The sequence below is a fragment of the Cimex lectularius genome, unplaced genomic scaffold, assembly GCF_000648675.2.
Source record: "Cimex lectularius strain Harlan isolate CLEC.00 unplaced genomic scaffold, Clec_2.1 scaffold144, whole genome shotgun sequence".
Lineage (NCBI taxonomy): Eukaryota > Metazoa > Arthropoda > Insecta > Hemiptera > Cimicidae > Cimex > Cimex lectularius.
The window spans coordinates 131,538-159,262 of record NW_019392700.1 but is presented as its reverse complement, the minus strand read 5'-3'; the positions used below and the strand labels follow the sequence as shown (position 1 = coordinate 159,262).

Here is a 27,725-nt window from a genome sequence, read left to right as displayed (position 1 = left end):
CCAGAAGGCTCCCTTCTGACCCACAAAGTCCACCTGCCATTGTTTAATTGTTTCTTTGAAGGAAAAATTAAACCCAATTTTTGAAAATAACAAGGAAAAATGAATAAACCATAGATTAATAAGACATGGGGTGACTATTTTATTTCACAAATTATAGACATATTTATAAAAATGATGCAGAATGGCTTGTAAAATCAACAGAGTTTAAATGAAGAAAATTGTAGGGAGAAAGCATCCAATAATTAAGTACTTCTGGGTTTTAGTTCATCAAAGCAAGGTCTCAGGAAGATGTAATTCTTTTTCATTGGGTTGTAAAATTCATGACCCTGAAAAGAAAAAAATATGATTAGTAACAATTAGAATGATTCCATTTTATTTTGAAAGAGATTAATTAGAATTTAAACTTATTTGAATTGTATTTTATATTAATATTTATACAGAAATGCATATTTATTTTAAAAAAAGTTTAAAAGATCTTGTATAGTATAATAGGAAAGGATATCTCTTTACAGGTCACAAAAGGCAGAGTGTTACTATCATTGGCAAAGGTCCAAATGGTATGTTTTAAACACGGACTCTCACCCCCAGAGCTGAGGATTGGCACAGATTCCACTTCAGATTATTTATAACAACCTGGCTTACCTTTGACCAATCATAGCTGACCGAGTAGGCAAATATCTGCCCCGTGTGGGAAAAGGCGCAACATGTTATCGACTGTTCCATCGTCTCGCTCGGTTTGAGCTTTGTACGAGCGTCCTTGTCCCAGAACGAGAATGTTCCATCAGAACCGACAGTGGCAAGCGTGCCGTAAACGGGATGGAAAGCAATATCATTCACCTTGAACAATCATTAAAAAAAATAAAAATAAATATCCGTGTTAAAGTAATTTCAGGTTTAAAAGACTCACAGCGTAAATATCCTGATAAGAACCAGCCGTCGTGCTTGTCCTATGGCATTTAAATGTGAAATTATTCTTCGGGTTAGATGGTGCAGCATATTGAATAGCTACACGCCCTTCAACACTCCCCAGAGCAAAGCCTGAAACATTTAGACAAATTTAATTAATTTATTTTAAAGGTAAAAATACAATAATAATAAAACATAATAAAATTCCGGGCACAAGGGTAAACTGCATCCACATACATAACACACATATGCCTACATTGACAAGCACATTAACATTACATACACTCTAGGGCTACTGACCTGGAGGCTAACTCAAAGTCTCATAATGGAAAGGGAAATGGCTCCCAGTTCCCACATTCCACCAGACCCACACTTCCCTTTAGGTGGTTGCAAGGCGGGGACTTGGTGCACCTTCTGCCAGGGAAGTATGGGACAAGGTCAAAGCCCTCTCTGGGCAATCCAAACCTCCATCAGTGCTGATTATGACCACTGATCCTAGGAGTGAGATGGTAGCATCCAGAGAACTGGTGAAACCCTTCGCCATGGTGTCCAGTTCCAAGGCATATTCTGATAGCTTTCAGCGAAGGAAAACCGAGGTGGAATGTATTGAGATTGATTTCAGCGGTGGCACCATGAAGGGTACAATATGCTGCTGGCAATGGGAAATTTGAGTCCGAGTTGCAGTGTACCTGGAATTCAAGCCCCGGGTGAGGCAGTATCCCATACGATATTCGCCACCTCCCCCAGGAAGCATTGCTTGTTGGACTTGTTCAACAACATATGGGATTCAGGCTTGTATCCCGATTAGCGAGAGATGCTCATCATACTTATCCTTAAAGAAGGTAGGGACCCAAGTCTGGCTACGAGATAGTTACATTCCGATTTTGTTGATAACCTGCTTGAGTAATGACCTGGAGTCCATTTTTTCCTGAACGATCGACTGATCTGGAACCTAGAGACAAAGGGATTTTACGGCCAGTCTCAAACGAGATTCTGTAGGCATGGCTCATTGTATCATCCGTACTTCTCGATCTTCATATGTTCTTGAACAGAGAACACGCTCTGGCCTTGTCTTTAACTGCGAGAATTGGCCATACACACTTGACACATGGGCATCTGCTTTTGCGCCAAAGTCTGTACAAGTGTCCCTTATGCAGAGAAAGGTTGCTTGATGTGTCCCAGGTCATAGAGGCATGTCTTGCCTTGGCTCCGGCCACCATATTTAAGAATAGTTCTTGAGCACATCAGTCGGTTTCTGAGACCCTGTTCTGTTTTTTAGAGGACATGGTTTTTTTGCTTAGTTATATTCTATGTGTTTTGGTTGAATGCGTGTATTTATTAGTGTGAATGGTGATGGTGAAATAGTGTCAGCAGTGTGTTGTTTAGGGTCAATGGCAGATTATTTATAAAAATACCCCATTGTTCCTAATTTAGGATAGATTATTAATATGTTATTAATACAACCAAATAATGCCAATTTCTGGTGCATTGTTTCAATTTGAAAGAAATTTTGAATTTTGTTTTGCCAGGATTCAAGAAGAAGCTGTAGTAATGAAAAAGAAACCCACCAAAGAGTCACCATCACCTTGTTTTGAGGAGTTGGGGGCTTTGGAAAATGTGGTTCTGCTGCTTCTCCTTTGTCGAGTCACTATCCAATGGTCAATTTCTTAACTGAAAAATTCTCTGCTAATTCTCAATCAGTTGTTCTAGGATTTTCTTCGACCAAAGCTCGCAGAACATTATAAAATTCTTCCACGACCTTCTTTGTCTACAAAGATAGTCTCCCCTCAAAATTTTTTAAACCATCTTTGAACAGTTCTCTCCCTCACACTGCCATTGCCCTAGACTTCATTAGTGTTTCTGGCTGTTTGGGCATCATTCTGACTATGTTTAAACTTGTAAAACAAAATTACGTGAAAATCACACGTTGACTGAATTATTCCATGTGACAAAAAAATACAACTGAGGTAAACAAACATTTTTGCTTGGAAGAGGATTAAAAAGGGTTGACATTCGTATAAAAGAATCCATCAAAAATATAAACTCTTATTATATAGAGGGGTAATTGGCAGAAAACGTGAAAACCTGCATTTTTTCAGGCAACCCATTAATTTATTAAATTCTTAAATTGGGAATTTCTGTTCATTCTGGTTAGCCAGAATTGGAAACAACTCAAAACCTTGTAAATTCTACAAGGAAATCTTAACATTTAATAAATGTTAAAACACGTGTAGTTTTTGGCCTATGTCACAAGAAATAGATATGATGGAAAAGATTGTCACAACAAATGGATTTGAAGTTTGAATGTATTCTAAAGAAATTTCACAAACAAATAAAAATTTTGTTATAAATTTATTTTGAGCCACCACCCAATAGTTTTATTTGGAAAAAATTCCTCCACCTTAATGCCTGCTATCCTTTTCATATTGGCATTTTGCTTTTCATTTTAAAATTAACAAGTTGTCTTTCTTACCAGTTGGTTGTTTTTCTTTATCCCTAAAAATCGCGATACACCGATGCTGGTATTTGAGAGGCGAGTCGATTTTCTTAAATTCCTGAGGCCTTCCCTCTAAGTGATAAATGATCAGGCCTCTTCCAGCTGTACCGACAACAGCCATTGGATAATCCTAAAATAAAATGTGTTACAATTTGTCTTAAAAAATTATGCGTTAAACATTTAAAGACTTACGACATCAGCGCAGTAGCATCTTTCCGGTAGATTAATTGTAAGCATGGGCTGAGCACTTCTTGTATCCCAAAACTAAAGAAACATTTATTATTTGCACAAGGATTTATATAAATTTATGCTTATTACTTACTTTCAGAGTTTTATCCCAAGATCCTGTCATAAGACAAGAGTAACTCGGCGCCTGGATCCAGTGGCATGTTTTCACTGGTGCATCGTGTGCTGCGACTTGAATTGTCTGGTTGCTGGCTAGGTCCCAGCATTTTACTTGCTTGTCACAAGCTGCCATGAAAACTTTTGTACCATCCTTAAATAAATTGATTAAAATATAATACATAAATAAAGATAAATAAATAAAAAGTTGATTAACATTTCTACATATCTATTATAATCTATTTGTTTTCCACTCTGGCTTCGATAGGTGTTAAAATAATTTTTTTATCATTATGAACTTTGTGTATTCAATTATTTTGTAAAAATAATGCTCTCATTCCTTGAATGGGATTTTAGTAATATTGTATCATTATTAGGCAAAAAAAAATTTCAGCAGCCAAAACTAAGTGTTTTGCCTGTGAAAAGGTTTGATGAATATGCAGAATGTCTTCTTTCTTTGGTCAATGGCAAAAGGTCGAACTACATCTTCCTTATGAGATAATGGCCCACTTTCTTAACATAAAATGATTTCATATGTTTAAATACAAAAATCCTGTAACTTTTTGCAATAAAAAAAAATCAGAGTGGTACTGAATTAATTAATCAGATTGCCTTTAAATGACGACCATCAGGCACTTCATGATTGCAAATAACTGATTAGATGCTACACGATTTAGCAGTTCAAGACAAAATAATTAACTAAAGATTTTGTAATACGTACATCGCTCCAACATACATCCAAAATTGGACCACCCATTGTTTGCATTGATTTTGGAATGGTTTTTCCTGACTGTTCCACTTCCCAACATCTCACCTGAAACATAAAAAATCAAAAACATTAAAACAAACTTTTTTCTTTCTTCCTTCTGTGCTGTTGCTGACTCCGTATTCTTTAATAGTAGGGGATATTTGTATTATATTAATTGAAACTCTTCCCTGTCCAAAAGCCTTAAAAACATGTTATAGGAAGTATAACATGAATAAAAAAATTATAACAACAATAAATTTAAATGTATCATTGTAATTCATTTCTATTGTGAGATCAGTTCAAAATTATATTGCCAGAATTATAGATTGTATTATAACAAAAACTACTTCAAAATAAGCATTACAAATGACAATAAAAACAAGAAACAGATGAAGCATTGTAAACGGTTTTTCTCAAATACACAGATTTAATGTATTGAATGAATAATTTATTGGAAAAATAATATAATAGAAGACAAAGTAGAAATTTGCAGCAGAGTTTCTGTCTTGTGACACTTACCTACAAGCTTTATTGTTGAGGAAATAGGGGGAGGGGACTTAAAAGATAGCCTTTCTGAGGTATTCCAAAATTAATACATACAAGTTGCAGAGTGAAGTTCCAACATGCGTTTACAATGGAAAGAGCATGTAGCAAGCATAAGGAACTAATTCTGCACAACCTGCAACCTGGTAATGATAGTTCTGCATATGAAATTCTAGGAGCATTAGTCCATTTCGCACAATAAAAGCTTATTGGCCTGCTACTGATGAATGGTAACAGAAGAATTTTTTGAATTCTGGAAAAATGTTATTTTTTCAAATGAAAGTAAATTCAACATTTTCGAATCTGATGGCCGCAAGTATGTTTAGCGAAAACCTAATACTGAGTTTCAAATTTGCCATCTGAGGCCCACTGTAAAACACGGAGGTGGAAGTATCCTAGTTTGGGGGTGCACGTCATGGAATGGTACAGGCAAACTTGACCTTCATTGACAATATTATGAATGCCGGGAAATATGTTGACATTTTACAGCATACTTTAAAAACTAGTACTGAAAAGCTGGTGATCACTTTCAACAAGATAATGACCCCAAGTACACATCAAAAACAAAACAATGGTGTTGTAGAACATTCCCCGCCACTACAGTCTCTGGATATAAATACAAAAGAACACCTATCGTAATTGTTATACCTAAAAATAAGAAAAAGAAAATTTCTTCCAAAAATGTATCCAAAGAAACTTTATTTGAGGAATGGCGTAAAAGTGGACAAAGGTGGCACAAAATCTTGTTTCATTCGATGCCAAGAGGCTACAGGTTGTCATAGATGCCAGTGGTATGATGACAAAATATTAGTAGCATCCAATTCATAAAAACCTTATAAGTACTGACTATTTGGAGGTCGTGAGATGTGGTCTGGTGTGATGTAGGTTTAGAAAAACATATTATTTAATGTGCCAATGTTTCTTTCTTTATTGAGATCATCTTCAGTGCCTGGGATTTACAAACATTGCTTAGATTATACAATTACATGTAAGGTGTGAAAATGAATATATACAATGATGTACACAGTATAGAAATTTTAGGTTTAATCAATGTATTTGAGACATCTTACTAACACTCTCAACACGACAACAAACATGACACATCTACACAGAAAACACACACTTTGAGTGAGTACGAATATTTTGATTAAACCTAAAATTTCTATTTTGTGTACATCATTGAATAAATTCATTTGTTGTATAATCTACAAATGGTATAATCTAAACAATGTTTGTAAATCCAAGGCCTTGAAGATGATCTTAATAAGATGGGAACGTTGGCACGATAAAATCTTTTTCTAAACTTACATCACACAAGACTGCATCTCACGATCTCCAAATAATCATTAATTAACGGTCACTAAATACTACACACTTATAAGTAATAGTGAATTTTTTGACATTTTTGTTGAGTTACGTAAATTTTCAATTTTTCTTTTTGAATTATGTATTTTTCTAAATATTTTATAAAATAAAAATATTTATAAAATACATTTTGATTTTTTTTTAAACTGAAACCTAGATAAAGTTAAGTGTGCCAATACTGTTTCGACTGGGTAAAAGTGAATTTTTTGACATTTTTGTTGAGTGACGTAAATTTTCAATTTTTCTTTTTGAATTATGTATTTTTCTAAATATTTTATAAAATAAAAATAATTAAAAAACACATTTTTGATTTTTTTTTTAAATTGAAACCTAAATAAAGTTAAGTGTGCCAATTCTGTTTGACTGGGTAAAAGTGAATGTTTTCACTTAATTGTTATGTTATGCAGATTCAATTTTTCTTTTTAAATTATCTATTTTTCTAAATATTTTATGAAATAAAAATATTCAAAAAATACATTTTTGATTTTTTTTTTAAACTGGAACCTAAGTAAAGTTAAATCCTTTTTAAAAAGATAGTTCCTACTCACAGTAAGTTGTTTTTCAACAATCCGGATTTCGAGTTTTACCTCATCATCAGGTTGTAGAATTCCTTCAACCTGATGATGAGGTAAAAGCTCGAAATCCAGATAGTAACAAAACAACTAGTGAGTAGGAACTATCTTTTTAAAAAGGATTGAACACCGCACTCACTCCACCATTCATCATTTCTATTAATTTGTTAGTCCAAGCAGTAATGGATTATAACACAATCAATAATATTACCTCCACTTACTTAAAATCAGTTAGTAAACAAGTACTTTTATATCTTTATTATAAATAATTATTCAGATATCGTGAGATGCGGTCTAGTGTGATGTAGGTTTCAGAAAAACATTTTCTTTATCATGCCAACGTTTTGATCTTTATTGAGATCATCTTCAGGGCCTGAGATTTACAAACATTGTTTAAATTTAACAAATACATGTAGTATGTGGAAAAATCTGAATTTATAAATGCAAAAAAAAAAATTTTTTATATTGAATCAAAGTATTTCTACTCACTCAAAGTGTTTGTTTTCTGCGTCTAGTGATTAGAAACACTTTGATTCAATATAAAAATATTTTTTTGCATTGTTTAAATTCACTTTTTTCCACATCCTACATGTATTTGTTAAATTTAAACAATCTTTGTAAATCCAGGCCCTGAAGATGATCTCAATAAAGATCAAACGGCACGATAAAGAAAATGTTTTTCTGAAACCAACATCACACCAGACCGCATCTCACGATTTCTGAATAATTATCGACTAACGGTCACTAATCACCACACACTTTATTATAGATTAAGACTTTCATGCTCAAAAATCAACAAATCACTCTGGTTCAATTCCCAATGTTTGAAATTAAATCTAACCCCAAAAATCGTTTTTACTAAATTAAATATTAAGTAAATTATTCAGAAATCGTGAGATGCAGTCTGGTGTGATGTTGGTTTCAGAAAAACATTTTCTTTATAGTGCCAACGTTTCTTTCTTTATTAAGATCATCTTCAGGGCCTGGGATTTACAAACATTGTTTACATTTAACAAATGCATGTAGGATGTGGAAAAAAGTGAATTTATACAATGCAAAATATATTTTTTATATTCAATCAAAATATTTCTACTCACTCAAAGTGTTTATCTTCTGGGTAATTGTGCCATTCCTGCGTGTGTAGTCTCAACACGACACGCAAAACTGGCACAATTACATAGAAGATAAACACTTTGAGTGAGTGGAAATACTTTGATTCAATAAAAAAAAAATATATTTTTTTGCATTGTATAAATTCACTTTTTTCCACATCCTACATGTATTTATTAAATTTAAACAATCTTTGTAAATCTCAGGCCCTGAAGATGATCTCAATAAAGGTCGAAATGTTGGCACGATAAAGAAAATGTTTTTCTGAAACCTACGTCATACCAGACCGCATCTCACAATTTCTGAATAATTATTGATTAACGGTCACTAATCATCTCACATATTAAGTAAAGTTATGTGTTCCAATACTTTTTTGATACACAGTATCCTTTTCCAAAATCGCATCAAAGAATCACTCTAGATGAAGAAAGTAAACAATAAGGATTCAAAGTATAAAAAAGGCCTGAGATTTCATCCTGTAGTCTATGTGGGGATGAACCTTTAATTTGATCCTTACTGATGAACATGATCTGCTTATCCTTGCCGGGTCGGTCTGTCAGACGCGTTTCAACATTTCGGTATCTTTAGAACATCTCCATGACACACTGAAGATGGCGAAATGCGTCTGACACACCAAATTGAGGATCGAATTATAAAAAAAGACGTTTATGGTTTTTTTTGTGTCCGACAGCGCGTGATTTTTCCACTTACATTGTTATCCCAAGAGCCTGCAATGAGAAAGTTCTGCTGCAGGGTCGAAGGGCTGAACGCGAGCGAAGAGACCGAATCGTCTGGTGGCGACGTGACTTCGAAATCCTTCATCGGATTCGCCGACGTCGGGGTGACCGAGCTGAACGTCCCCGATGTGTTGAGGCCGGTCTGACTGAACATCTGCAAAATTGAGGAAAAACAATTCGATGATTAAAACGCCGCCAAATAAAACTATCGACAATAAAATTTATGGAAATATTTTAGTTCAAATGTGATTTCTTTATATCTAAGCACGTCTTCGTCTTGCGATGAATAAAACCGCGCGTATTTCTGATCAGTACAAATTTTTACCTTATTTTTGTCAGTTCAACACGTTTCTTTCTGTTTATTGTAGATAAATTCGACTATTTTTTGTTTGTTTAACTTATAACTGCTTGAACATGTTCAATTGGCTTGGGAGACCTGGGTGTTTATCAAGTGTAAACTCCTCGCAGGTTAACTGTTTCGCCGTTTCGAGTTTGCCTCGTTGCAAAGCCCTGCCTTTTCGATTTGAACTCGGCGACGAATTATTTACCCTCTTCACACATTTCAATTACATTTTACTTCATTAATTATTCACTTATTATTCTAATTGAAACAAATATTAATTTTTATACTTAATCGAGATAGTAATTTTATTCACAAATTCGAGGCAATTTCATCCTAAATCGTTTTTTATTAACCCTTCATACCCTCTGGTACTCATTGCTAAGAATCTGGCGGGTATTTCATACAGTCAACAGTTATATTTTCTACTGGTGGAAACAGTGAATGGAAAAACGTCTGGGGAAAAAATCGCCGAAATTTGTCTTTGTGATATTGGGCTGGTGCGAAAATAATGCAGGTTTTGAAAAGACAGTCCAAACTATTTTTAATTTTTATAATATAAAGATTTATTGGAAATATTTCCCATTACAATTTACTCATCTTTGCCAAAGTGTAATAAGCGCTTTTATTCCGCTGATATGTTTTTATTTCGACTAACAATAAAGTCTTGGAACGTAATTCCGGTTTCACCGCGTTCTCTAAAAATTTTAACCCTCAAGAAGTGATCAAAATACGTAAAAAAGTGGAAGTGTGTAGGCGAGAGGTCCGGCGAATATGGAGGGTGCGGTAAGGTTATATATTGTACTTAAAGCCGCGTTTTCCTAGCGACGGGTGTTATGCGCCGCGGATGACGGAATGACGCTCCCTACTTAACCAATGGGAAATTATGGAAGCGTTTTGTGACATCCGCCGGCGGGTTCGGCCGATGGAATACGCTGAGATTCTTCAAAAGCAGTCAAGCTGCATCTTCCTAGAGACGGGTTTTGTCCGGCGCGGAGGATGAAATGACGAGTCGGAATGACGCTCAGAAGTCAAGCCGCATCTTCCTAGAGACGGGTTTTGTCCGCCGCGGAGGACGGAATGACGCTCCCTACTTAACCAATGGGAGCGTTTCCGAATCCGCTGGCGTGCTTCAAAAGCTTGTCCGCCGCGGAGGAACGAATGACGCTCCTTACTTAACCAATGTAAGCATATTCGTAGGAAGCGTTTTCCGCGTCCGCCCCACGGAACACGCTGGCGTTTTTCAAAAGCAGTCAAGCTAGGTCTTCCAGGTGACAGGTTTTGTCCGCTGCGGAGGACGGAATGACGCTTCCTACTGAACCAATGTGAAACAATGGAAGCGTATGGTGTCATCGGCCGGCGGAATTCGCTGGGTGCTTCAAAAACAGTCAAGCCGCGTTTTTCTAACGACGGGTTTTGTCCGCCGCGGAAGACGGAATTAGTTTCCGCAAGATTGGCATTGCGACATGTGGATTGGCGTTGTCGTGAAGAAGAATCGGCCCCTTAGGACAGGAATATAAATAAAATATTCAAATTTAATCGACCAACAAGACGTTGCAGATTCCCGTGCATTTTGTCAATTTCTTGGTAATATTTCTCTGCTGTGATAGTTTCATCATAATTCAGGAAATTCTAGTGAACAACAGGAGGCGTACTGGTCAGTGGTTGGACAAGGAAGAAGCGCCAAAACATTTTAAAAAACTTTTGTATTTGGCGAATGCATTCATATATTTAAAGTTAAAACACATAGCTATAATTTGCATGTGTATTCTACTCGTTTATCTAAAAAATGAAAAATTGTCTTGCCTAAAATAATTCTGAAATTTTTGCCAAACATGCCTTTATTGTTTGTTTAAAAACAGCACTTCAGTTTAAATTCAATTTTTATGACTTTAGTAATGTTAATAAATTCAAAAATTATTTAATAAATCATGTCATTTGTAATATTTAAAGATCTTCTCATTTTGGTAAAATATGTAAATAATTTTGTTATTCAAATCATAAGTTTGTAGAAGTGTGAAATATAATTTTTTAACTGCTCATATCATGACCTCACGTATAACTATTGTTTTGCATAATATAATGTAACTGTAACTATCTCCAACCCTCTGTATTTAAATGTTCTTATTGAGGGTTGGCGTAAGAAATACCTATTTTTGTTAATTTTTTTCTATCTCTTTTCTTATTCTCTGTTAACTGTATCTCTTATGCAAACATTTTTTTTCATTTCCCGAAATAAAATCTGCCACCACTGATCTGTACGCCTCCTGTTGTTGTACAGAGTCCATTGTATAGAAATGGATCTTTTTGGTGGCGCAACAGAAGAGACGTGCAAATTTCAAAGGGTCGAATTCTTTGGGTTTCGATTAGTTCGTGCGTTACCCACTTGTACCGTGGTACTTTATCATATTGCTCCAGGTAGCGAACAAGGGTTAGTGGTCAACACTAACCTCTTCTGAAGTTTCCCCTTACATGAATGTTTGTCAATCGACATTTTGAGTTGTTGTCGTCCACAACGAAAGGCTTACCGCTTCCGTATCTTCGAGATCGAATCTCCAAGACGGAATCTCTCAAACTATCGCTGCACCATGCACCACCCAAACTGTTAGATTTGAAGAATCAGCTTTGTTTACACGACAAGTACCTGCGAAAACAAAATAAATTTTCAAAACCTGCAATAATTTTGTACAAACCCGATACAAATGTGTATCTGGGTAGGCCCGAGCTTGATTATTCCTCTCCTGCCCGGCTAACAGTATCGTCGCTCTCTCAAAATCGGTGTTTTTCAAAGGATTAAAACATTTTTCAACTTCTTTTTTGTAAGTACACTTCTAAAATGTCTACTGATCGTATTCACCCATTACAATTCAAATATCATCTCACTACAATGTTATTTACTTACGATTCCAGGGCTTCTGTTCTGCGACCTAATTTTGAACCCTTCACATCAGTTTGATACCTGCAAATTTTCCCTTCGGCTTCCCAGAGTAAGTATTAATATTTCTAATAATTTTTCTTATTGGTCTATTTTTATTAATTTATTAATTGAGGGCCATGGTGTACATTAATCTTTTGAGGTTAAGTGGAGGTATGTGTCTGTCGAGTGGTGGTGATGCAACTTTGTAAAGTCTGATTAGCTGATTTTGTTTTAATCTTGTGTGCGGATTCCAAGTAAGTTGTTTACCCAGGTAAAGACCCAAGTGATAATGTGCATGTTCGACAGGGGATAGTGAAATCCCATTAAAATAAACATTGGTAGTGTAGTACGTCTGAGTGTGAAGCTAATGAATTAGCTCTTCGTTGCATTTAATTCTCCAATTTTCTGTCTAAACGTCGAGGTAATGCAAATCGATTTGAAGGTTTCTGTTGGACCTTTATATGGGCAAAAGTGAAGAGAATTGTTTCTGGAAGGATAGGAATATCAGCGGTAGATATCGTGCGAAGGAGAGGTCCAAGAATTCAATCTTACTGCATTCAGTTATTTTACACAGTCCATATCTACAATTTCTAATAATAAAACAAACATTCAATTTTGTTTATTATTCAATGTATTTAACATGGTGGATAAAACAGTACGTATTTTGATTGAGCATAGCAACGTTATTAACCAACTCTAAATGATGTAACATTACCATTAAAACCCATTACAAACAGTAAAACGTCATGGAACTTATAAACGTAATGAAACGGAGAGCTAATTAGTTTAATTGTATTCTTTACAGTGCCGATGTAAAATATATGAAAATAATTCAGGACGATTGCACATTTTCTATCAAATTATTTACATCAATTTCTTGTGTAATTTAGCGGACAATAGTTATAAAAAAAAACTAATTAGAAACAGAAAAATTAGATAATTAGTGTTTGTCATTTTCGTTTAATGGCGTTTACAATTTATTCTTGCTTAAAGTTTGTTTACAAATGTATAGTAACAATTTATCTTAGTACTGCCCTCGTCCCGGTTATAAAAAAAGAAAATTTTTTAAATTAAAAATACGTTTATTCTACGCTTGAAGAAGTTAAAATAAAATTAGTAATAAATTCTGTTTTAAACCTTGATGAATGATGCTGTACAGTTTATGTCTAAGTGGTCTAGTTTTATCCCAGTCGCCCTTGAAGAGATCTTAGCGAAGGATAGTTTTCCGCACAATTAGGCTAAAATTTATCAGGAGGGATGTCCTTACATAAAAATTAATCATGAGGAAAGGCCATCCCTACGGTCTTCGATTTGTTAATTCTACTGTGAAAAGTATGAAATACACTATTGAAAAACCGATAAAAGTTGATTACATTTGACCACTACGTTTAATTAATCAAAAAATGTGATTGAAAGGCGACTGAAAGTTAAGAATTTCGATCATGCTTTTCACCACTAGCTCATGTGTTTATATTCCCACTTAGCTACCAGGATTCGGGTCTATCAATGCAGAAAGCTTGGTTCAACTTTCAATTCAGTTATTCTCATTAGCCACTTTTTTACTTAATAGACTCAAGTTATGTCAAAAGCTCTCAAGCGTACAGGTACAAGGCGAAACTTCTGGAAAACTAAACTGCTCAAAAATGAATAGGGATATTTGTAATTTATCCTTATTCTAATTATGTAAATTAAATTAACCGATATATTCTTGTTAGTTTGATAAAAAAAAAAAAAAAAAAAATAGAAAATACAAAAATACAAACCAAAAACAAACAAATGTTACTCCTCATTTTTAATAACGGATTAAACATAAAACATACTCATTTTGTGAGGTGTTTATTGACCTAAACTTTTAGATAAAAAAAAAAAAATTTATACAATGCTAGAAAATTTTAGATTTTTACATTTTTAATCTAAAATTTTCTAGCATTGTATAAATTCATTTTTTTAAATCTAAAATTTTCTAGCATTGTATAAATTCATTTTTTCATATCCTACACGTATTTGTAAAATTTAAACAATGTTTATAAATCCCAGGCCCTGAAGATGAGCTCAATAAAGATCGAAACGTGGTCCGATAAAGAAAATGTTTTTCTAAAACCGTCACACAAGACCGTATCTCACGATCTCCAAATAATCATTACTCGTTTTGTAAACAAACACCTTTTCTTGTTTTTAACCCAGTTGTATTCTCTTTAACCATGAAAAGACATCAACTTGAACTAGAAGTTTGCAATATTCGAGGTAACCTGCAAGTGGATATCCCAGAGGCAGTTGGAGTTTCTCAGAGCGTGATCTCCCGGGCTTTAGGCCGATTCTGAGAGACTGGACGTACCAATAGGAGGCCTGGTAGTGAATCAGCGCATTACGATGCTAAGGGAGGACAGAAATATTGTCACTGCTGCAAGAAACCCTTTCCATAGTGCCCGCCAGATCCTAAATCAAGTACAAGTTTTGACAAAGCCTTTATCGATTCATAATCGGTTGTGGGAAGTTGGTTTCACATTGTTTGCCCACCTGCAGCAACTCAGGAGAATATGGTGCAGCAAGCGCCTGGAAGGAAACACCAATTGGAATACTGCTATGTTTACTGAGTTGCGTTTGTGTCTGTATAGTGATAGCAAGCGCCATAAAGTCTATCGAGAACAGGGGATGCGTACAATGCTCCAGTTCAGGCTACCATCAGTGCAGTTTGGAGCCGTAATGGTCTGGGCTGGGATTTAAACTGTAGGACGAACTGGACTCTATATTGTCGAAGGCGGCTTCACCCCAGTCCGTTATGTTCAAGAAATTTTCGAGGAATACATCCCTCAAACCAGTGTTCTTATAGGCAGGGATTTTCGATTTCTGGATGACAATGCGAGTCCAGATAGAGTCAGAATTGTTCATCAATCCTGAGAAAACCTGGGAATTTCCCATCTGCCCCCTCCTCCATTGTCAATTCTATTGAGCACATGTGGAATGCGTTGCAGAGAAGACTTTTCGTTCCCCATCCGCAGCCAGTTGACCAGCAACAACCTATGGAGTGAAATTTCCTATGAGATCAGTGACAACCTTATTAAAATTATGCCTAACAGGTGCAGAAAGGTTTTAGCTAACAGAGGCACATTATACACAGTTTAAAAAAATTATTGTGTCCAATAAACAACATTATGCAATTAAAACCTTTTCTTTTATAATTTTTCAAAATCCTTCAATTAAATTTTCCTTCAGTAAAAACACAATAATTTATAATAAATTTTAATGCATTTTATAATAAAAATAAAACAAAAATTCTAGGTAAAGTAAATATTACAAAATTGGTAATATCCGTATTTATTTTTGAGCTGTTTATAATGCATTTCAAACATACGTTTTAACAATAGTATATACCTGGTCATGAAAAGTGGTGATTAAACATAGGGATATGTATTTTTAAAATTATTCTTATTAGTTATCTTGCCCAGTTTTTTAATATATATTAATTTTTATGCAAACAAGGTTGAGTTGAAAAATTGGTGTGATGAGCGGGATTCAATCCCACATCCGGATTAGTACCCGGTGTTGTACCATCTGAGCTTTCGTGGCAGCAACTTCCTCATATCAATTGCCAGCTCAATATTGGCAGAAAAAGATGAAAAATTTAAATTTTGTTGAGTTGGTGTCTCGGAGACAGAAGTTACGCTCAGGTGGTAAAGCACCGGGGTATTTTTTAAAGTTATATATTGAGTGTTATAGGATGTTATTTATATGTGTTTATGTATTATTATCATAAATATTTTATTTTGATGTATTATTTATATTTTTTTCAATTAATTAAGGTTTTGGTTGAGATAAAAAAGTCATTGTCATAAGCGGGATTCGAACCCACGACCTTCGGCTAAATACGCCGCTACTCTACCACTTGAGCTATCGTGATCCACTCGGACACTAACTTCCCATCTCAACCCCACCTTTTGAATTTTCCCTCCTTTTTTCCATTTTTCAAATGTCCTGTAATCTATTTGATTCTCGGCTACAAATGAAAACAAATGAAAAATGGCAAAAAGGAGGGAAAATTCAAAAGGTGGGGTTGAGATGGGAAGTTAGTGTCCGAGTGAATCGAAGTTACGATAGCTCAAGTGGTAGAGCAGCGACGTATTTAGCCGAAGACCGTGGGTTCGAATCCCGCTTGTGGCACTGACTTTTTTATCTCAAACCTTAATTAATTGAAATGAATTTATTTGGTCAAGCGGACCACGGAACCTAATAAAATTATTTATATTATTTTCCCGCAGAAGGGACATTTCCTGTCATTGGTGTAGCAGCTCTTTTTCCTACACGGGTATCAGATTTTTCATTTCCAACTTTTGCGTGTGTTTTTGCCGAGACACCGTTTTTGCATACTACGGTCAGGAAATTTAGAATTATCCCTAATTAACTGTTATTCGCGTTAAGTGTTCTGTTGACTCCTTGGCTGTCGAATATGATAGTTATCCATGGCTTTATTTTTGTTTTATCAGTTTAGATTGAATTATGTTCATTTCTGAATTGCTGAAGTGAAAGTGCATGACCTCCGGTGTCTGAGAAGTTGATTTTGCGACCAAATACTCCAACTCGTGTATTTCATGGTTCAACAAATCCTTCTGGAACCGGCCAGGAATGGCTAGGGATGGTGACCTCACAATCAATTAGAATATAAATATAAAAAGTTTTATACTTTATACAGCCTCAGTACATTTTTAATTGATATTACTACATTTTAAAATATTTAAGTTGTTTGAGTCACGATGCTGAAGACTTGAATTTTTCTACTGTTTTCCATTGAACAAAATGTGTGTTTTTAGAATGAAACTTTTCCACCTGATAAATTAGAACGTTGACGTTCTGATTAGGTTTTCTGATACATACAATACCGCGTGTCCAATTTAATTTTCCTGATTGATGGATAACCTCATTGTGCTGAGTTCAGATCAAACTAATTTTCACCTGCAGACCTATATTTTATTTATACGGCACATACACAGGTTGTCCTTTTTAGATGGCCCGGCTGAATTTATCTTGAACCAATGACGCTATCAAAAAGCACAAATACTTGTTTAATAGTCTAGCTTCAAATTTATACCTTTTTTTTTTGAAAAATATAGTGTACTTCAAGCCTTGTTCAACTTCAAAATTTCAAATACGACCTTATATCCTGACATATTATTTTAAACGATCTTTCAATTAATTAAGGTTTTTAGTTGAGATAAAAAAGTCAGTGTCACGGGTGGGATTCGAACCCACGATCTTCGGCTTGATACTGCTGCTCTACGACTTGAGTTATCGTGACCTCGATCCACTCGCAGACTAACTTCCCATCTCAATCCCACCTTTTGAATAGTCCCTCCTTTTTGTCATTTTTCAAGGTGGATTCGAAACCCACACGTGACACTGACTTTTTTATCTCAACTAAAAACTTTAATTAATTGAAAGATAATAATTCGTCAAGCGGACCACGAAAACTAGTGAATTTTAAAGGATTTTTCACGTTGAAAACAATGGTGCAATCGGATTTTAGATTGGTCAAAAATGACAAAGTAATGCCCAAAAGAAACCGGCAGCATAATTTCGACCAAGAGGTGAATATTTATCGTAGCTCGCAAAATCCGAATTCCTTTCTCCAAAATGTTGAAAGGGTTCTAGGTTTTTCAAAAAATAAAATTAGAGATGCACTCCGGACTTATAATTTTTAGTCGTGTCGCTCTCATCTTGTTCAGGGACTTCTTCGGGATTCTGATCATGACAGGCGTCTAATGTTCCTTGCATAAATGTCGATTTGGAAGGCTGAACAAAACGTTCTTCCATACACCCTATGGAAGGATAAATCAAAAGTCACCTCTAATGGTATTCGTGGTTTACTCTGGGGCGATTAGGAAATTTCTGGGAGTACTCGACTGCACAATGCGCAATATCAAGAAAGCAGTCGTACATATCAACTCGCTGTTGATCAGAAAAAAGTGGTCTTCTGTTCATTTTGAATGGGACACTTTAAACAATAGGTGCTATCGTAAAATTTATTTACTTCCAGGAATTAAGATTTGCTCTCATAATGCGAGTTTGACAAACAATGACAGAATGTAAAAAATAAAGGCCATTAATGTTTACTTTAGTGAAGTAGAAAATTATTGGAAATATCAACGAAACAAACGAAATGCGTTTTTTCAAACTTTTTGCCATAACTTTTTCATGTTTTGACCAATTTAAAATCCAATTGCAAGACTGTTTTCAGAGTAAAACATCCTTTATAATGATGTGTCAGGATGTATAGGGACGGATGTATTTGAAATTTTGAAGTTGAACCAGGCCTGAGGTATCCGGTATAATTTTTCTCCAAAAAAGATAAACATTTGAAACTAAAAAAATATTAAACCCTTATTGTTTGCACACAACACTTATTTTTGATAGCGTCATTGGTTCAAGATAAATTCAGCCAGGCCATCTAAAAAGGACACCCTGTACAATAGTACATATATGTATAATTCGAAACCCACGGGACCACAAAAATAATCCGAATCTTCAAGTTGTTCGAATTATCAAGAGGAAAGAAAAAATCAAATTATTAAAAAAGATGTGCATTTTGAAAAATTCTTACTTAAATTGTACATATATAAAACATCGTAAAATAATGAAAAATCCATTATATTTATTGGTCTATTGACCAAATTGTTTCTTTCAATTAATTAAACTTTTTATGTAAGGTTTTGGTTGAAATGAAAAAGCTAGTGCCAGGTTAAAAAATGGCTAAAAGGAGGGAAAAATTCGAAAGGTTGTAGGTTGTGATGGGGAGTTGGTGTCCGAGTGGATCGAAGTCAAGTGGTAGAGCAGCGGCGCATTTAGCCGAAGGTCCTGGGTTCGAATCCCCCTTGCGGCACTTGCTTTTTCATTACAACCAAAACCTTACATAAAAAGATTAATTAATTGAAATAATGAAAAAGTGGAAATAGATCCAATAAATTGAATATTATTATGCATTATAACAAAAAAATCATAAAGCGTTTTTTGTTTCAATGTCGTCTCGCGTCCGTCCTTTGACCAAATGATTTTTCAAAGTGACTAGTGCTGAGCGAACATTGGCAAAACAATGACGGCTAATGATCTAATGCTCTAATAAATTAGAGAAAAATCAAAGAAACTTCAGGCTGCAAGGAAGTAAACTGTACCTAGGACATTACAAGGAAAAAGTGCGAATTATAAAGAGTAATTATAAATTAATAAATATAAAGAAGCTGCTCCGTTCCGATTTATTGCAAGATCTCTCAACCCATGTTACGAAAAATATTTCGTGTGTGTCAAAATACACAGAATTTTTTTGATTTATCACAGTGAGGAGTTCGTATTATCAAGAAATTAAATGATCAAATTTCGAATTAACAAGAGCCGACTGTACATATTTACTTAAAATTTGGAAAAAATATACCATAAGGCAAAACTGTACACGATTTTAAGGTTTAGTAAAGGGGTTATTTTCTCTTTAAACATGAATGAAAAAAGGATTAGATGTGATACAAGATCTTCAGGTTTTTTTATAGCAGAAATTGTTCAAAATGTTGAAAAATCAGATTATTTCTGAGGCCTTCCCTCCCTAACCTTTCCAGCCGATCACAGTGCATGCATTTTTTATAAGAGGGCTTTTATCCAACCGTTGAAATTGATTAAACCCTAACTCTCAGACCGTTTTTCCTGGGGGGTAAAAGCAAGAGATTGTTCACCCTCCCCCTCCGTCAAATCACGAAAGTTTTTGAATTATTCTCCTAGAAATAATTAGGCTATGGGGGTTAAATCACTTCATCCCGGTTAAATTCGTTATTATTTCTCCGAGGCCGACTTGGGAAAATATTAATCCTATAATAAACATGCTGATCGAAGTACGGGTGTAATTATGCGATATAACCTGAAATTAATGCGCGAACTTCGCCGTGTTATTAAAAGCGATTTTTGAACGCTTTATTAAAATCGGGATTAATTTTTTCAACCTTTCTTTTTCGGCTATTGGCCGTGTAATATATTTTTCCTTTAATCCAGATTTCAACAGGTTTTTCCTTTAAAGAAGAATAAAACCGATTAACGTTAACCATTTTACCGATTCTTTTTTAAAAGCTATCAAACGCTAATCTTCATGTATGACGGAATCAATTGTAATCGCTTTTGTTTGTATAATAACAATTCACACTAATTTTGTTATTTATCCGAGGCGTAATTTCATCAAACTAACTATTCTCCAGCAACAGAAAAAATAAAGAATATCCAGAATGAAATTAAACCAATCAGTATTTACGAACGTGGATGCGACCCAGTCCAATCATAACAATTGTCGCTGTGTCACCGACGCAATAAGAGGCTTAGCGTCATCATGGAATACTGAAAATTTAATTTATTTAATAACTTCATTAGATTTCGTATATATAGAAATATTCTGACTGTTGTATATTGTTCAATACAGGGATTCTATATTTAGTTAATGCTTGGTCATAAATAGCATGATCATTATTCGGCTAAATAGGCCTCTGCTCTTCCACTTGAGCTATCGTGACTGCGATCCACTGAAGATGACTGTAATTATTTCCCAATGGATCTTATAATAGGTGATAGTTTTCAATTAATAAGGTTTTGTTTGAGATAAAAAAAGTCAGTGTCACAAGCGGGATTCGAACCCACGACCTTCGACTAAATATGCAGCTTCCAATTGAGCTATCGTGACTTCGACCCACTCGGACACTAACTTCCCATCTCAACCCCACTTTGTTTTAATTTTCCCTCCTTTGTGCCATTTTTCAAGGTGATAGTATTCAATTTTAACAATATTCTGACTGTTGTATATTGTTCAGTACAGGGATTCGAAGACGGAGACCCTTCTATATTTAGTTAATGCTTGGTCATAAATAGCATGAGCATTAATTTGTACATAACATGCCACCCAATGACCAATTTAATTTATACTATCGTTTATGGTTTTTTATTACATTATAAACAATCCATCACCGGTAGTAAAAGTGCACCGAAATGTCAGACTTTAGAATAGCGAAGAAAGTTCGAAACGTTATTTTTGGCCGGTGCACACGTTATCGTTTTCGAGGTCTCCTGTAAATTGACCCGGTTACGTTGATGAAAACTAAAGGTCCAACAGCTCAACTTGGATCTTCTTCGATTAACTTGGTGAAATTCTTCATGAGACCAAACTCTCTCGCTCAGAACCGTGAGTAAAATCCTACCACGAATTCACAATATTTTATAACCAATTTATGTTTGAGTGGTCAATTGACCAAATAACATCTTTCAATTAATTAATCGCTATGTAAGGTATGGGTTGAGATAATAAAGTCAGTCCAACGAGTGGGATTCGAACCCACGACCTTCGGCTAAATACGCCGCTGCTCTACCACTTGAGCTATCGTGACCTCGATCCACTCAGATACTGACTTCCCATCACAATCCAACGTTTCCAATTTGCCCTCCTTTTGGCCATTTTTCAAATGTCGTGTAATCTATTCGATTCTCGGCGACAAATGAAATGGCCACGGAGAGCTTTAGTTAAGATATATTTCATTTAACTTATTAAATTCATTAGATTTCGTGGTCTGATTGACCAAATAACATCTTTAAATTAATTAATCTTTATGTAAGGTATTGATTGAGATAAAACGTCAGGGTCACGAGCGGGATTCGAACCCACGACCTTCGGCTAAATAGGCCGCTGCTCTTCCACTTGAGCTATCGTGACTGCGATCCACTCGGACACTGACTTTTTTATCTCAGCCAATACCTTACAGAAAGATTAATTATTTAAAAACGTTTTTTTATTTGCAATTTTTTTTCAACATTATTTGGACAAATTGACCGTTCTAAATAGTTCAAAATTCACGCCCAGAAATCCATACTGGGCTTTTATTAGGTCGAATGTCTTAAGGAAGGAGTGAAGGTCCCTCAGAAAAGGACGATTCGTATGTTACTCGTCGTAAAGTTATTTTCTCCGTGCTTGGTTACCATTTATTTATCCAATACGTTCCATCCACCCTTCAATAGAAATGAATTAAAATAGATTTTCCCTTTGATCAAATAACACGATATTAGGGGTGTCGGTGGCCGCAACGGTATATAGCTTAGGTGGCGTTGACGGCGCTCATCACTGTAAGGTAAAGGTCCCGGGTTCGAATCCAGCGGCCCTGCATTCGAACCCGACATACTTACAAATGGACTTTTTTTTTTCAAAAACTCTGCTGCTGCGAACCCTTGGAGAAAAACACGACATTAACGGCAAAAATAATTTCTACTTCGTTTCGTCTAGCTACAAAAAATTACTTTAAACTAAGAAGATAAATTATATCAAAACAAAAAATCTTTTTTGCTGTTGGTACATTTCAACAAAATTGTTGTTAGTTACTAGTTATTTGATTTTATAAGATGATGTGAATACGCTGTAACGGACCATTCTCAAATTTTGTTTGACAACATCTCACAACAGAGTTTTGCTAATCTTTCATAATGAAAAGACGATAACAACAACTATTTTTAACTGCTAAGTAATGTTAGGCAGAATGTAATAATATTTAATTATTAAATTTAAGAATATAATATTATTTTAATTATTTTTTTTATTCCGTTAAACTTATGATTATTATTTATTGAAGATAGTGCAGTGACTTTTTTTCTCCCTAGAAATCGTTCATTTGCGTCGTTATGCTTCAAAAGGGTTGAACAAAAGACGACTGCCATCTCCTTTTTGGCAACCTCTTTACTTCGAAGAGCTTGCATTTATTAAATAAGCATATCAGCCGGGGAATTTGGCCCGTTTGAGTAGCTTTTCATTATGATTCTGATAGGGCGCTCAGGAGTGCCAGTTGGTACTTGGCAACAATGGGTTGAGAAATGTCTAACTCCGAGAAGAATGGACGGGCAAACGACTGAACTTTCTGAAAGTTAATCATTATCTTTAGTCCGTTTATTATGATGTTTTCTTCCTAGGCACAAGAGAGAGGATGTGACGATACTTTTTCATGACAGCAATATTGATCATCTCATATGTATACGTATACTGCTACCGTACATAATATGTTTGTATATCTATAACATGCTAATCAGTTCACCAAAGCATCGGAAAATCATTTACTGGTAGATTAAAATGTAACTAACAATTAATTGTTTGCTCTTAATAACGCATATTACATCCTCTGGCTTCGTGGATGGTGTTAAGTCTCCTAGTCAAGAGTAAATAAGCAATTGGATTTCGTCTTGTGAAACAGAATTTCATTCTTCAACAGAAACGTTTTGGAGCTGGTCAACGCTTGCTGGAGGCGGAGAACGATGTTTAACCCGTCTCCTTATCATGTCAGGAAAACATGCTTGACAATTCATTGGTGGTAATCCCTACATTCTCCAAGTAATGAGTCGAGCTATATACATGCATCATCACATGCATGCATTCACCCGAAGTTGTTCACCATAAATGGAGCGAATGGGTCCAGAGCTTCTAGAAGAACTTCCTCAATGTACCTTCGTTCAGTTAAATATCCATTTTGTATGATGTTCGGTGAGGTCTTGGACGTTGATTCCACCTCATACCATAACAGACTGCCTTTGACAAGGGGGTTCACGATGGCACATGTAGCAAAGCGTAATCCACTGTCCCCGCCATCTGATTGGCCACCAAACCTGCACACATCTGTGAAGATACACAGCCTCCATTGTTCAAGTCTCAAGCGAGATGCTGAATAGTCAGTCGCCTTGCTGCTCGATTCTTCTCCAGTAGTAGAAAACCTGATACGGGACATCTAGAGATAGGCTATTCTCACGAATCCTTCTGATGACTGTTTTAGAGGCTACCCTTACATTACGGACAGTTTGGAGTTCACTTCCTACCAAGAACGCAGATAAATGGCGATTATTGTGTATGCTAAGTTATTGCGGTAAGAGCAATAAAACGGTTGTCTCTAGCCGTCGTACATTCCGGTCAACCACTACATTCTCTTCGTTCGAACTTCAGGTGGACTTAAACAACTATCTATACGGTCGCTAACGATCATTGTGGTCTACCTATCTTCGCATTTCTATTTTTCCTGTAGCTTACCTCACTGCTTACTTCTTCAGTGAATATTCTTTTACCAGCAGATGGGTAACATCGAATTTCTTCCTTATGTCATGTTTTGAGGAAAAAATTGGTCTCATACTTCTATATTTTATTCCTACGATAAACGATATGAGTTATAAAAGTTAGTTTATTCTTAAGTCCATTATGTTTAGTGGTCTGATTGACCAAATTACTCCTTTCAATTAATTGTTCTTTGAATGTAAGGTCTGGTTGAAATGAAAAAGTTAGTGTCACGAGCGGGATTCGAACCCAAGACCTTCGGCTTATTTATTCTTAAGAATCTTCTAACAAAAAAATAATTCAGTTAAAAAATTAGAAATAATACGCGATTTTACTTATAATCTTAGTTAGAAAGCTCTGCAGATTTTCAGATATTATTTCAACGTACATTTCATTAGTGAATAAATTCACCTTTCTTGTAAACATTGTAGTAAATTTGTTCGAACATGTCTACGTAGAGTAACCTTTATGATCACATCTTTTTATAGTATTTTTTATTTTTTCAAAGCATCTATTTTCTTTAATAAGATCTAGCCTGCACAGTCAAAATTTTCAAGAATAGTTTTCATGTAATCAGGTGTTTTTGAACGTTCTTCCACGGATTGATTCAGGTCCGCCTATTTACATGGTTTCATAATTGTCCAACAGTAACATATAGTAATTCTTAACAATTAATAAGTTATAACTGAAAAGATGAATACGCAAATGTTAATAAAAATTTGACGTTAGCTTTTGGTCGCCTTCGCGGACCCCACCGCAACCTCACCTCACATTCTGTTCTCATTCTTGCAGCAAAACCAACCCAAGATCACCTAGACCTCATTACGGACTATTGCAGTGGGCAGCAAGCTAAATGAACAAAAGGGCCGGCACGTGACGTTTACACTTAGAAGTACTAAGTACTACTACTTAGATAGCAGATTTACATAGAACTCATGACATAAAACAAAAAGACAAGAACAGAACCAAAGATACGGACAACTAAGACGCCTACTTGGGCCCAAATTTACAAAGAGCACTCACACTAGATATAAAAGATACTAATTAGACCTCAATCAAAAATCATCCGTCGAATCTTCAACGCTCCTTTCTATGTCACTAACCAAACCATCCATAAAGACATAGACACCCATTCGTGATGACATGATCCAAAGACGATTTCACAGCTTCCACTCCATGCTCTCCTTCCACACCATTCCACTAATTCAAACCCTCTCTTCAACGTCTCTCCTTTACACTCTTCCGCGCCGACAAAATGACCTCTTGTGACCTAACACAACCTTAAACCAATCAACAATAATCATAAACAAACAGTTCTTTCAGTATATGTTTTTTAAAAGTTTTGGTAGTTTTCTTATTTAAAATGTTTTATGAAATGTCGATACTTTGAATTCAGTAATGTAATGCATTGAAAGTTTATATACTGTTTATTTCTAAGTTTGGCAACATAACTAATAGAGGATGTATACATTTCCTTCCTCTTTATCTTGAACTGTCTTTTTTTCTACATTTGTTTCGTTTTTAAACACTTCAAACCATTTCTAATTACATTTAAACGTTGTCTCAAAAGTGTGCATCCAGTTAAATTAACCTCAGTAAATTTAATTTAATTAGAGTCTCACTTACTCCCCACCCGGCTGTTTCTAGAAACTGGTCGATAAAAGGTCGGAACGTTCTTTATTCTCAAAGGCAGTAACGATTCAAAGAACAAATCTGTTTATTTCTGTAATCGTCATTATCACAATTATTTTATACGTACGTTGTATTAAATTGCATACAATATACATTAGAATGTATGCTGGTGCCAGTAGTATGAAGATTGATTAGTTAGAAGTTACTAAAAATTATGTACTATGAAAAAGCCCATGGTATACCATGTTTCTGAATGAATAATGAGGAGTCTGAAATTTTTTATTTTCTTCTGAGTTCTCTACCTTCTCTTCACCCACCTTTCTTGTGTGAGCATACATGGTTTTGGTGGAGCAGCATGGTCCTGTTGTTTTAGTCCTCGTTCAGAAACTGGCTACTTGTTAACCAACAATAAAAAAAAGTTGCACTCACAAAAGTAGGAGTGAAGTGAGGTTAGGCACAAAGTAGATATCACTACTTTGTTAGGCTATCTGTTTTGGGAGGGAGTCTGCAACTTTTATCTTTTCTTTTGAGTTCTATTCAGTCATGGATTAAAAAAAGAACGGATTTGGCCATAGTGTAAATATCATAACATTGATAAGCTAATTTTCTTGGAGGAGGTCTGGAACTCTGCTCTTTTTTTTCACCGTTAGGCTTTTGTTGGGATATCATACTTTTTGCCCGTTTCAGCGTCGTGGACATCTCTTGGTTTTGTCGCGGCACAGAAGCGATTATGTATATCGTAGATTTTCTCTTGTAAGATAGTTTAACCCTCTGTTGAGGGTTGAGAGATTAGCCCTTTGGGCGGTGTCAATAGATACCCAAGTACAATCTTTCATTTTCAGGTGTCGAGATTTTTTATTCATGATGGTCGTCAGGTCTGGCTTTTAATTCCCTTCTAAAGCGGCGTTAATTTTGGCAAAATTGCAATTTTCAGATTCTTACCTGTTTTACAATATAAAACCTACCTTTGTACCAACTTTCATGTTTCTACCTACACGGGAAGTACCTTATAATTTTGATGGTGAAAATACACCTCCACCTAAATCGGCACTAATTTTGAGAAAATTGCAATTTTCAGATTTTTCCTTTGCTTGCTATATAAAATCTATCTCTTTACAGAATTTCTCGTTTCTAGCTTGTTTCGGCAAGTTCTTTATCATTTTGATGATCAGTGAGTCAGACAGTAACAAAACTGGAAATTTTGAAATTCTCCCCCTCCGAAAAGGCATAACATTGCTCAAATTTTTACAATGTCCTAAGCGACCTAAGCTTAATTTACGTTTCCAATTTCCAAAGCTCGTCCAAGAGGAAATCGTGATATGAGGGTGAGAAAAACCGGATGATTTGACTCTATTAAAGATACACATGGCACCTTGCTGGAACTTGGCAAGCGCACTACTTTGCGCTCAGATGAAAGCAATTGACTTCAGTTAGTTACCTATAACATAAATGTACGAGAGAAAAAAATAAAAAGCAAAATATTCTTATAAAGGGAGTAACGTTTCACATGTGCTATCTGTTAATTGTAAATTTGATGCACGTTTTGAATGCACAGTTCTAATGCTTTAAAACAAGACTTATTTATGAGATTATTTCTGAACCTTTATGCATTTATAGAGAATTTATTGTTCGTTTAGCGTTACCATACTTTGATTTATTTCTATTATACAAATCGATAAATTGCTATATATTTATGCTATATATATTCTTTTTTTACTACTTGTAGTAAAAAAAGTGGTTTATATCTAGCAAAATTATTTTGTTTGATACATATTTTGATACATGTTTGTTTGATATGTGTTTGGTACTACTTTTTACGAATTCTTTAATGTAGAAAAGGAGAAATGTAAAAAAATATTACTTTGTTCATCGAATATTTTAGATTATTTTTACTGTGATCACTAAAAAGCAGTGCCTTCGGTCGTAGAGAGGTT

At 35.1% G+C, this 27,725-nt stretch overlaps 1 protein-coding gene and 1 long non-coding RNA gene across 2 annotated transcripts in view; one reads left to right on the top strand and one right to left on the bottom strand.

Moving 5' to 3' along the window:
- Window positions 1–115: 115 nt before the first annotated feature.
- Window positions 116–9,298, bottom strand: LOC106668532 (mRNA export factor). Its single transcript, XM_014397384.2, has 9 exons — window positions 9,146–9,298; window positions 8,795–8,974; window positions 4,467–4,559; window positions 3,726–3,899; window positions 3,596–3,667; window positions 3,380–3,533; window positions 908–1,038; window positions 643–837; window positions 116–326 (listed from the first exon to the last, which is right to left on the bottom strand). The coding sequence occupies exons 2-9, from the start codon at window positions 8,972–8,974 to the stop codon at window positions 243–245; spliced, it is 1,083 nt and encodes a 360-aa protein (XP_014252870.1). The 5' UTR covers window positions 9,146–9,298; the 3' UTR covers window positions 116–242.
- A 2,267-nt stretch (window positions 9,299–11,565) lies between these two features.
- LOC106668496 overlaps window positions 11,566–27,725 on the top strand; it is a 53,777-nt gene continuing 37,617 nt past the window's right edge. Inside the window, exons 1-2 of the long non-coding RNA XR_001340755.2 lie at window positions 11,566–11,979; window positions 12,071–12,147. This is a non-coding gene — a long non-coding RNA (uncharacterized LOC106668496). The remainder of the gene's footprint in view (window positions 11,980–12,070; window positions 12,148–27,725) is intronic.